Source organism: Crocodylus porosus, unplaced genomic scaffold (genome assembly GCF_001723895.1).
Source record: "Crocodylus porosus isolate Cpor-Errol unplaced genomic scaffold, CroPor_comp1, whole genome shotgun sequence".
Classification (NCBI taxonomy): domain Eukaryota; kingdom Metazoa; phylum Chordata; order Crocodylia; family Crocodylidae; genus Crocodylus; species Crocodylus porosus.
The window spans coordinates 3,963,047-3,975,383 of record NW_017728917.1 but is presented as its reverse complement, the minus strand read 5'-3'; the positions used below and the strand labels follow the sequence as shown (position 1 = coordinate 3,975,383).

Sequence of the window (12,337 nt, the reverse complement as noted above, 5' to 3'; positions counted from 1 at the left end):
AAAAAAAATCGTATACAACCATACAGAAAAATGACCTAGTTGTCCATTTGCATCTATGCTTGTGATAGCTGCCTATACAAACTATGCACGCATCGGTGCTTGCTTGTAGCTGAAGACCTCCCAGGCCTCCTTTTGCGTAGTTGTTTATACTAGTAGAGTTTAATGCTCGGCTCTGAACGGCAGCATACGACAGCTTCATTTGGTGGCATTTTGCATGCAAGGTGTGCCTTGATACTTTAGAGTTAGATAATGTAATTACAGGATTAAATAATAAATAATAACAGAGACTGAGCTAAGTACCTTTGGCAGAAGGCCGGGGCAGCTGGACATTGTCAGAGGCATGGGTCTTGAGCTTTGGATCTAGTTAGCTCAACTAGTGGGCCCACCCTTAGCTTCAGAGTTTGGAAACACTTGGTAAGCCTAGTCTTGCCCACTAGTCCCGACTAGTACAGCCTGCCTGTATGTGCAGCAGTCTGCCCTCGGCATCCTCCAGATGGAATGGCAAGTCGGCTCGCCTTGCCAGTGTTCAGCTGACTGTGGGGTTTCCGGCTGTTGCACGTAGATCATTTTAGGTGCAGGATGCAATTGAGGTAAGCTTTGCAGCAGCTCCTCTGCCTCCGAGAGCACAAGGATGCAGCGAGGTTGGTAATTGGAGGCTTCCTTGCAGCCCAGAGTGATTTAAATATATAATGTGCCCACAGCAACTGCAGTCAGGGGGAAGCTTTATGATCATCTCTTCATTGATTGCTTAGTTTGTACAACATGCGCACCAGTGTGAGCTTCATTTTTAGTCCAGTGTCCCTCTCCCCTTCCACTAGCATGGAGTGTGTGCCACCTTTTTCATCCCGCTCCTCTCTCTTGCCCTTCAGTTGCACGTTTTGGCTAGAAGGGCCGAGTCTGACTCTCAGCAGTCAGTGGTACTGCAGGAATGCGCCATTTAGAAGCACTTGAGATGAGAGAGGAGCCTGACAATAAATCAAAGGCTTTTATATTGGCCAAGTCAGTACCCATTCTTTGCCAGGAGAAGAGGGGCAGGGGGTGGGGAGGAGGGGAAGGACAGAAACAAATGCCTCTATGCAGTTTAATATAAACGCTGATGTTTAATGCTAACGGGACTCCAAGCACTTTGCAGAGTACTTGTCTGCTTTGCACAAGAGTTATGTCCTCTGCCACTGAAATGCAGCCAATTGGGGGTGGGGGGTACAGGGGAGTGGTAATGAATGCATGAGCAAACAAGTGTGGGCAGGTAGTACATCCACCTAGAAACCTTTGGGAGAACTGGGGTAAGAGCAATAAACTACCCAAGACTTGGGAAAGTTTTATAACTGCATCACCTTTATTGCCCCACGTGCGAGTTCAGTGGCCCAGTACAAGGTGGTGTGTTGAGGCATTGAGCTAGACCCTGTGCCAGTGATGCATATGCACTGAGGATGTGGCTTACTGTTGGCCGGGCTCCTGTGACTAGTCTGAATACGGAATCGTAGGTTCCCCATTTCCCGCGTTTCAAAAAACAGTTGATGTTCCCAAAAAACGGTTCCGTTGAGCACTTGACCTGATGTCAGAGGTCAGCTGATTTCGTGCTCTCTTTCCAGATATATTGCACAAGAAATAGGTGGGTCTCTTACTGTTAGCACATTTGATGGTAACTGGTAAGATCATCGTAAGGGCAGCTGGTTGTTACGTCTTTGGCCAATTAATTGTTCTGGCTAGCTCAAGTGATGGTGTACAGTGTCCCAGTTTTCTTATGTCTAGAACCAAACAGCTACAACTACAGCACCACCCTTTTTCATCAACCTAATTTCTGAAGGAACAAGGAAATCTCCTTCAGGAAATCCCAGAGCAGCTGTTCATCATGCTCACACAAAACTGCAATGAAATTACCTTGCCCAACAACAGCAGCAGTTTGTAGCAGTGTGTAGTTGGCAGACTTTGGACTGTTTCTAGGATACAGGGGTAATGATGATTATTTTACACGTCCGTGCGGTCTTGCTCAGCATGCGAGACCTGTTGTCTGCAGATGCCGTTCTCTGTGGTCACCTGACTTTCGTGGCTGCTGCAAGTTTGCAGTTAGCGAACCTTAACATCCATGCAAAGTGATCTGCAAAGGCTGGGCCAGTGGGAGGAAGTAAGGGGCACAATGTGGCATGGCTACAACCGTCAGCGTCCATCTATATGAAAGTGCAAAGAAATACAGATGCTGAGTAAAGGCAGTGGCATGCAGCCCCTTGGAAAAGCCGGGTTTCAGGGGGTTTGAGGTTTGGTTGGGTTTTTGGTTTGGTTTTTTTTGAGATAATAGCGAAAAGAAGCACCCCATGATCTCACTTTGCTTCCTAAAAACAAAGCAAGCCCATGTGTACTGCTGTTCTGGTTTTCAAAGCATTTCACAAATATATTTTTTAGCTCTGTGAGGATATGGATGTGTATTTGAAATTTGCATGCTCTAGAAAAACGTGTTCTGCTTTTGCCCGTAGGATAGTAAATAAACCTGCTTGATAGTCCGCAAGTGAAGGGCTCTGAAAGTGCAGGATTTTGGACAAGAAGTGAATTAAACCTATGCTATTCAGTGATAGTCAATGTTCTACCAGTTACCATGCATCTAAACGGAAATCCTGCAGTGACCTCTGCAAGGCCCTGTGGGGCACCAGTGGAGAAGCTGAGGCTGGAACCTAGGCTTATTCCTGCTCCTTTATTTAATTTTTTTAATAAGATTTTTAAAAAATAATTTTTAAAAGCCCTCAGTTTTTTTGAGGAACGGAGCTATAATGGATCTTAAGGTTATCAAAAGGATATGCTTTTCTAGCACATTTTCTCTTTTGAGGTTGCCTCGGAAACCTTTCTTGGAACAAACTCTTCAGTGGAAGCGAGCAGTTCTGAGAACGAATTGCATCTACATCATGCAGCACAGCTTCCTTTTCTTCAAGTTTCCAATCATGGACATTTTAAGAGACTGGTCAGCATCGCCCCCATGTCTGAGATTTAATGATATTTGTTTGGCAGGGACTTTTCCAACTTTACCTAGAAAAGAGCTAACCCGAAACCCAGCACTTGTGGTTAGCCAGCTTCCAGCAGTGGCTTTAGTCGGTTCATCTGTTATAAACAGAGGAAGCTGCTACTGTGACGGGAAGAGGGAGCTGACTGCACAGCCAGATCGTGATGCTTCGCCTTGTGGGAGTACCACAGCAGACAGTACATAACGGCATTGGTATGCGAGATGCCAGGAGTGTGGCAGGGGGCGGGGAGGAAGGTGTGCAGGCAGGGAATCAAATCGGGAACAAAGCTTGAAATTTATGGCTCATTTAGTGCATTTTAAAAAGCTTCTGAGTCTTTTGAATAGAGGATGTGAGGTTCTGTCTCTCCATAGACACTGGGGGTGCTCTGTTAAAGTTCACCAGAAACTGGAACAAGATATAAATCTTTTATTCAACCTTGAATAGAATTTCTCTCTGAAAACTGGATACTGCTGGGAGATGCACAAGGTAGAGGCTCTGGTGCATACGGTATAACAAAAACTGCAGTCCTCCACAGGCCAAGCTTTCCAGCAAAAAACCTTTTCCATACCCCTTTTTGGTTTCATTTGTCATCTTCATTGTCCACTTTTTTTTTTTTTTTTTTTTAAATAAGGGGTATTTGGGCATATTCTAGATACAGGCAGAACCCACTACAACTGTTTCTCAGAGTTGTTTTGGGGGTTTTTTTCTTTGGGGGCAAGGGGAGGTTCAAAAGGGAATTTGTTGGGTTGTTTTGTTTTTTTTCTTTCTCCAAGAGTCATCAGAGAGGCTATGCATAAATATCAACCATTATTCCTGATCTAGCTGCCTTACAAAGGGATCGTGACAATTATATGGAGTTAAGAGCTTTTTGGGGAAATGAAGGGGCCAGTTTTACCAGCATCACAACATGTTACTATGGTTTGTCCCTTCGGCCTTTCGTTGCTCGATGCTATCAGCCAGACCGTTTGTTTGAATGGACCTTTGGGGCACTGTCACACGATCAGCCACTGAAAGCACTCTACAGACATGACGTTGCAGAAGGGCACGTCCTTACAGAAGTTCATGGCTGCAGGGTGCTTGAAAAGGGCCCAGTCCCATGATGCTCTGAACCCTGGTCCTGGTAGTGTCCTCAGAATGGGAGGGGGGGAAGGGAGGACAGGAAGATTGGTCTGGGGGCACTGGAGGGTCGGGAAAGTGGATTGAAGCCCCACCCCCACCCCCACCCCTCCGAGGCTCTTCCCCTTCCTCCCATTCTGAAAAGAGTGCCAGGGCTGGGAGAAGGGAAGGCCAGGCTAGTGGTGAGCAGCTGCACACTCACAGATGCTCTAAAGTGCAGCTCGATTCCCCCCAACCCCTGCAGGGGATCTCTGTAACTCACGGCACTTCGTGCGAAGCACTGTGAGTTACAGCAGGGTGCTGCACTTGTGTCTGCACCTTTTGATTCCAATTCAGTAGCAACTGGATGCTACCAGGTAACTCCTGACCTTGGGCCAGATATACAAGCTGTGTGTAATTAAGCAGCAGTGAAGTGGTTAAGCTGTATAAAACTGACTGCCAACATATGCTGCTCTGGTAAGGATATTGTCTAAACCGAGTTCCTACATGTCCTGTTAACCCTCTGCAGTCATTCTCAGAATAATTTTCAGCATGCAGATTACGTCATGATAGAAGTGTTGCCAACTGCTGGCTTTAAAACATGAGTCATGCCCTTGAAACGCATGAGATTTTTACAAAATAAATCTTGGGCTTTTTTAAGCCTTCAGAGCTCATATAGGTCATAAGTTTTTGATTTTTATTTTTTTATTATTATTTTTAACTCTGCAACCTCTAGGGCTAGACACATACTACTTAAAAGAGAAGAAAGATTCTCAGCAGCTCACCTGATTCCAGGAGCTGGAGCTTTAAAAGAAACAACAACACTAAAATATTATGAACCTTCTGCTAAAATCAGAAGTTAGCAACACTTTCAGTTAAGTTTCTCCACCCATTTGTGGTCATACAGCCCAGCTTTCCTGTCTAGTGATCAAATTACAACCCTGTAGCACTTGCAGCTATCACTAACGCTAACATTGCACAGAAAGATTAGAAAAGTTTACTATGTTTGTAGCATCTGTTAACAAAATTTAACAGATAAGGACAAATTACTGTTTGTAGTCTTTCCTGCCCCCCCCCCCCTTTCTCCTTTTGGGTAGTCAGCTCTTTCAGGAAACAGTTGCCTAGAGATTTACAGAGTCATTTGGAGACGACGTGGAAGGAAAGAGGGAAAATTTGTGGGTGCCTGGACATGGAGCCTGGTCAGCATTTGTATTAAAAGCCTGTCCTTACCTGCCTCCTTCCACTAGCTGGGAATTCCTTCCCCGCTTTGCAAGACCTTGGGGCCTTATGCCGGCGGAGAACCTAGGCTACCTAGAGAGGGAAACCTGTCCATGGTATAAGGCAGTGTGGGGAGGAAGATGCCTGTGGCCATTTCAGTTTGCGTTGGGAGGAGAAGCATTTCGTGGCCGACGTGCTGGGCTTCAGAGTACAAGTGAGGCCTGCTCTCTCCTCCCCAAGCTAGGATGTTGTTACCACTGGAGGGGAAGGAGTATTATTGCTGATGACTCCTGGTTTAAATCCTAGCTGGGATTGTGATCAGTGCATCAACATGAGCATTTTTCTGAAGCCCACCATCCCTTGGCACTCCGGTGTTTTTGTTGTTTTTTTCATTGGCATGGGCTGGAGAGCGCCCTTTGGGCGGAGAAGGGAAGGCTGACCTCCTCTGGCAGGGCAGCTTCTGCCTCGCTTCACAAGGGAGACCTAACTCATGCCTTTCACTGCCTGAGGAACCGCCGGCAGCTCTAAGATAACCGCCCTAGGAAGATGGTGCCTGGCATGAGATCTGACCTGTGGAAGGGTATCATTCAGTGTAAATCTTTGCGGGATGTGCACACCCACCCCAGCTGGATCAGCTCTCTGATTAAGAGTAATCCAGAGGCTGCTCGGAGGGAAGGGGGGTTGAATGAGAGGGTTGAGGTTTGGGGAGCAGCATAAATAGGGGAGAAGGAGCTGCAGAGCAACAAAAAATCGCCTTTGCTATGGAGAAAGGTTAAAATTATTTTTCTGTAAACCAGTTGCAAAAGCTTCCGACATAAAGTCCCATCGGGAGGACGGGGAGGGAACAGGATGACTTGTAATCAGTGTCGCTAGGCCACACTGACTGAACTTTGGTTTGGAGCAAAGTGGATTTGGTAGGACAAAATGCGTTCACCTGGTTTTGTTTAGGGTCTTGATCGTGGTGGAACTGGCTGAGACCTCGCAGTGCCAGGTCGGTCTCCTGCTCGTGTGAGAACCAAGTCATGGGACTCCTCGCATGAGCTGCTGTAGTCTGTGGAGGCATTGTTATTACATTGTTCCTCTCTTGGGTGGAACTTGTGTTTTAAAAATGTGTCCCCAGTGTGAAAGTAAGAATAGATGAAGTAGGAAACCAGTTCGGTGCAACTTGAAGGTGTCAATGTGAAGCACGCTTCCCTTGTGCTTTTTGTGGCTTTCTCTTACACTGCCGCTTTGCGTGTGACATCATTGCTGTGTACTACTTGAGGTGTCCTGAAAGCAATTACTTGTAAAGTTTTGGGATCACTCATAAGCCTGACCTAGAACTGCTAATCTACGTAACCCCTTGACCTGGGAGAATTCAGATCAGAGGCTAGAGTCAAACAACAGCTAACCAGAAAGTGGGCTTTTCCATGGAAAAGGTCAACTTTTCATAAAGAGAACAAACTCTTTCTATTTTAAAAAAAAAAAAAAAAAAAATTCTCATTTTTAGTTGGAAAGTAGCGGGGGGGTTTGGCTAGAAAGTCTGAATCCTCCACAACAAACACTAGCTGTTTGGTCAAATTTTGTATAGGTAGCCAAAATCCTAACTTTCAGCCGACCGTTTTTGACCAGCACAAATTCGGTTCCAAATGGCTTGAGAGCACGTGGGGCGCATTCACCTCAACCATGCGCTTTTGGAAGGGATTTAATAGCAGGCCACCGTGAGGAAGCTGCATTGACGTACCCTACATGTCCCTGTAGCTTTCAGTTCTGTTCATTTGGTTGTGAAAGCAGCTTTTGGATTAAATAACTATGGTGGGGCTCGGGCAGGGTGGCTCAAGGAAGAGTCGAGACGGGCAGCGCAATTTGATGACAGCAGACTCCTGAATTCTGGCAGCTGATCCCTAGGCCTGCTTCATGCTTCTCTAGTCTTTCTTTGGCTACTTTTACAATGCAGCGTTATATAATACGGTGACGTATACCCAGTCTTTAAGGGTGGGGGGGAGCGTAGCACCAGGGAAGGAGAGAGCTGGAATACAAAGCCTTATTTTTATACAGCCCTTACAAACCTCAAGTACCTTGCTGCAGCAATGAGACTGTCTGAGGAGGCAGTTATGCAACAAGGTCGAAAAGAAAAGAAAGAAACCTGGAAGACTGAAGTGTAAAAGGCCCGTGACTCGGAAGACCTCTTGGGATAGCGCTGAAGGGCGGCAGGCACGCAGACGCACATGTGCAGACTTTTTTTTTTTTTTTTCCCTTTTCTTCCCCAGCACTAACTGCCTCCCGTCTGAATTGCAGGAAAGAAACCTTGACTGGTTCCCCAGGATGCGTGCCATGTCGCTCGTGAGCAGCGATTCCGAAGGGGAGCAGAACGAGCTGAGAAACTTGCAGGAAAAGCTCGAATCTACCATGAAGTTGGTTACCAACTTGTCTGGCCAGCTGTCTGAGCTGAAAGACCAGGTAAGGAAATTCCAGGCACACGCAGCTGCCAGGAAGGATTAACGACGAGTAAAATCTCAGTTCAGTGGAGAGCTGGATCCTTCCCAAACCAGCCAGCACTTCCCGCAAGACGGAGCGCGACAAAGGCAGGTGGGGTTCGGATGTTTATAGTTCAGCGCAGGAGTTGACGGCATTTTTGGCTGGAGTGCCAAAATCGCCCCAGCTTCCACCCACGCCTCAACTGGGCGTGCTCGAGATGGGGGCTGGGGGGGGCCGCAAGGGGCCTGATCCTCACTGCTGGTGGTGGCTGCACGTATGCCTCCAGGTGGCCGGTGGGGGAGGGGCTGGGGTGTGCTGCCCCAGCCCCTTCCCCGCCAAACGCTGCAAGCCGCGTGTGCACCCCCGCCCCCGCGGGGCCCCTGCAGCTGTCCACGGCCTCCCGGCTGCAGCTGGCCCGGGCTCTGGGCAGCTTCTGGTAGCTGGCTGTGGGTGCCAGGAAACGTGTCTTTGGGTGCCACGCTCTGGCACACATACCAGGGGTTGCCAGTCTCTGGTTTACAAACAATGTGTAGAAGTCCTTCCATTCCCCGCTGATCCCAAAAACCATCTAGGGCAGGGGCAGGCAGAGTCTGGCCCACAGGCCAGGTCGGGCCTGCAGTGGACTCCATGTCCCAGCAGCCCCTGCCCACATGGCTGCAGCTGGTTTCCATGGAGAGCCCAGGAGCAGCTGAGTGGCAACAGCATGGGCTAAGGGTTTTCATGGAGACTGGCCCCAACAGTGCTGGCAGGGCACGGGAGCTGCTCTGGGGCCAGGGTCGTGTGGTATGGTTTGGAGCCGGGGCCGAGACGACGTGATCCATTGACCGCGGGCCCCAGGCAGGGGTGTGCGGGCAGCAGGCTGTCGCCACCGCCAGGTCCCAGCCCCAGCCCCAGAGCAGCTCCCTGCCCAGCTGCACACCTTGCCAGCACGGCTGGGGCCAGTTTCCATGGAAACTCTGGCCCCGGACTGTCGCAGCCCTGCTGTTCCTGGTGTCCCCATGGAAACCGGCTGCAGCAATGCAAGCAGGAGCTGCTGGGAAGTGGATTCCAGCCGCCGGGCAGATCCACCATTTTGCCCACCCCTGAGCTAGGGTTTTAGTGGGGGTTTTTTGGTTTTATTAAATCCAGGATTTGCAGACAGGAGTAAGTGGTACTGGGAATGCTAGCAGAGCTGCGTGTGCTCTGGCTTACCATCTTTTGAAAGTCAAGCTTGTATAACAAGTAGAAAACTGAAGGAGCAGAAGTTTAATTTGCTAACCTGTGGCACCTGTGTGAGGATGGGCACACACAACTCCTTTGTGTGGCATGCAGCAGATAAGGGCAGGGAGAAGAGTGTAGAGCAGTATATCGGCAAGGGAAAGGGACTGGCAAGGCACTTGAGGAGGAAGCAGGGCTACCCTTGTGGTACACCTGCCACAGAAACGTTTAGCCTTAACTGACTTAGGCCAAGGCCAGAATTGTGAGCCAAATGGGCTGGGTCGAGTCTTTACCCTGAGGGTATAGCCCTAGCCGCCAAGTAGGTGCTGCAGCCTGGAGCTCAAGGTAGACCGCAAAACCTACCTGGGAAACTGGATAGATACCCAAGCAACTAGATCATGCTGAGCTTCATGCTCCCGTTTGCACTGCTACCTGGACTGGTCTGCACTATGCAGTTTTGCCAGCACAGCTTGTCTATGAGCGAGATTGCACTTAACGCTTTTCTGTGGGTGCAGCACTCCTCTTCCCCACCAGCACTGGGAATAGCACCACTTCTCCCAAGTGTGAAAGAAGGCTCCTGTCCCCCCATGTGTCAGCTGATGTCTAATGTAGATGCCCCCACGTCTTCTGCTAGCTCTTATGGTTCCAGAGGCTGCTTCCTTCCTGGGGTGCACGTCATACCTTGCCAGCACAGCTGCTGTGTGGAGCTGTCAGCTGTGTAGATGTGCTTGTACTCGGTCGGGTAGTTTCCCTGGGGGGGTTGCTGTCTGCTATTGGATGTTCTGGCAGGAGAACCAGCTTGGGGTAGACAAGCACAAGCTACTTTGCATACGTCTGCAGAAGCTGCTGTCCTGCTTGCAACTGCAGGGTAGATGTACCGTGCCCTACCGTGTAGACGAAACATCCTGTATCGCACCATCTCGTATGCATTTATCCGCTGCAGCTTCCATTTAAAGTACCTTCTCTGCAGCAGATCTTGCCTGCAACACTCAGCTTTGGCAGTAAAAAGCTGCCACCGAGAGCTTGTGTTAACTTCTTTGTTCCAGTTCCTGCCTGTGCGTAATGATTGCAGCTGTTTTTTAAATAGTTCAAGCTGTATTTCTTTTTAGAAATATTACTGTTTCCTGCAGTGGAGTGTCCTGGTATATGGCACAATGGGATGTTTAACAATGATGTGAACTGCAAGTGGTGTGGAGGATGAACCTTTGTGGACTATTTGCCCAGTGTGTATTTGTATTTGTAGTGTCTTGGTGGGGCTTGGTTTATTGAACATTTTAGTATGCAGCTGATTGAAAAAAAAGGAGCGAAACCTACCCACAAACTCCCACGTGACCTTTTAGTGACCACTGTCGTGCTTACTTCCTAACCGAGATATTTATGGCTACGTCACCTGTACAACTCATGTGAAGAAAGGCCCAGCGTGCGACTCAGCCTAACGGGGTATCTGCTAACTTGCCTCTTCTGCTGAGTACTGCATTCGGTGCATTGGCTTTTCAACGGTGACCTGAATAAGGCTCCTCAGCACTTCTGCTCCAGTTTTCTACTCCCGTTTTCCCCATGTAAATGGCCTCAAAAGAATCCTTTGTATTTTTGTAGACTAGGCCTCTTCCCATTTTAGGTTGTACTGCACTTCCACCCGAACAAATGGCATTTCCCAAGCAGCGTGACAGCCAGTGCGTGTTTGCTGTGGGCTATAGCCGGGGGATACTGCTGTCATGAGATTAAATAAGTGTTTGGAGAAAACTATGCGACTCTTATCAGTAGAAGGGACTCCTGGGAGACATTTTTGGACCGTATTAATGCCAGATATGGGATATGAACCCAAGTACCACAGCTCTTTCGTATACTGTACGTGAAGTGCCAAACTGTAGAGGGAGAAGTGCACTAGCTTGTTAAAAATCTGTATGTAGCGTCAAACTTAACACTGAGCAGTGACCTCAACTGGGGGGCCTGGCCAGTACAGGGTTTTAAGTCTATATGTTGAGTACAGTTCATTGCTGCTCCTTGCACAGTGGCGTTGCACAAGGCGTAAGGTAGCCAGTGAAGATAAGTCATTGCCTTTTCAACTGTTAAGCTTCCTGCAGTAGAAGACTAGACATGGTGACTTTCTCTAGTACTAAGCTGTACCTAGGAAATCCTCCTCGAGTGCATTTACATGAGACGTTTATTGCGGCTGCCTTAATTTAGTTCCACAGTAAAACTATCACCATCTACACTTGTGCTGCTATTAATTAGTTTACACCGTCTTCACAGTGGTAGCGCCAGACACGAGTACTATCCTACGGTTGAGGTTTTTACTCCACCACAACGTGTGTAGATGGTGACGGGGGCTGGCTGGCGTGTGAGGGTACTTTCATTGTGGGGGCTGCCTACTGGCTAGCTCCGCACTGAAGCACCTTCACACCCCCGCCAGCCCCTCGGCAACACGTTGAGCCAGGTTGGAGCAGACCTGGGTTAGTAGGCTGACCCCTGATTCCCCCTGCCAGCCAGCGCTGTGCCACCCCAGCCCAAGGTGCTGCAGTCCTGGGCACATGTGCAAACAGTATGCCGAGGAGCAATAAACTCCGGCACAAATGCACTGGAGTTTATTCAGGTGTGTTTTTTGCACGTGTAGATGCACCCCTTGAGAAATAATGCTGCAAGGTTCCTGCAAGTTGCACATGGCAATGCTTGACGTTCAAGTATCATCTGGCTTCTAGAGCTATACCCACAGCACGGGGTTAGACGGTGCTTGGAAGAGCTGGACTAGCCAAAAAACCTTCATGCTGCGCAGAGCACCCCCAAGAGCTACCCAGCAAGAAATGCAAAGTGCTCAGGTGCAGGAAACAGTGATGCTCCCTCTCTTTCAAAGACAGCTTGCAGCTGCTTATGTAAGAGCAGAGGAGTGGCTTGCTTACTGAAGTGTACGCTTCACAGGAAGAGGTGGCGCTGGTGTCCATCTGGTTGTGCAACGGCTTAGTGATTGGAGTATGCGCCCAGGAAGTGCAAGACCTGGATTTTTGGCCCTCTTCAACTGACAGAAATTAAACCCTCCACTTCCTGCTTTCTAGCCTGGCCACCCATCTACAGACTAATCTGGGCGGAGGGCCCCTCCACACCCCCTGTTGAAGCGGGGCCATGGAGCAGACAAGTGTTCTGGGTAATCACGGGGCAAGGAGAGCAAGCAAGAAGGGGCTGTGACTAGTGTCGTGATTATGGCACTACTTAGGAGGGAGGAGTTAAGGTTTTTAGGTCAGTGGCCTAGATACTAGGATGACGAGGTCAAACGGTCACAAACTCCTGCAAGACCGTTTCAGGCTGGACACAAGGAAGAACTTCTTTACTGTCCGAGCCCCCGAGGTCTGGAACAGTCTGCCAGCGGAGGTGGTTCAAGCACCCAC

At 48.9% G+C, this 12,337-nt stretch overlaps 1 protein-coding gene across 2 annotated transcripts in view; it reads left to right on the top strand.

The window, feature by feature from the left end:
• Positions 1–12,337, top strand: part of ITPR1 (inositol 1,4,5-trisphosphate receptor type 1) — a 129,377-nt gene that overhangs the window by 111,322 nt on the left and 5,718 nt on the right. For both annotated transcript variants that reach the window (XM_019536601.1, XM_019536600.1), the window contains one exon: positions 7,581–7,742. In XM_019536601.1, coding sequence (XP_019392146.1) covers positions 7,581–7,742 — 162 coding nt within the window. The remainder of the gene's footprint in view (positions 1–7,580; positions 7,743–12,337) is intronic.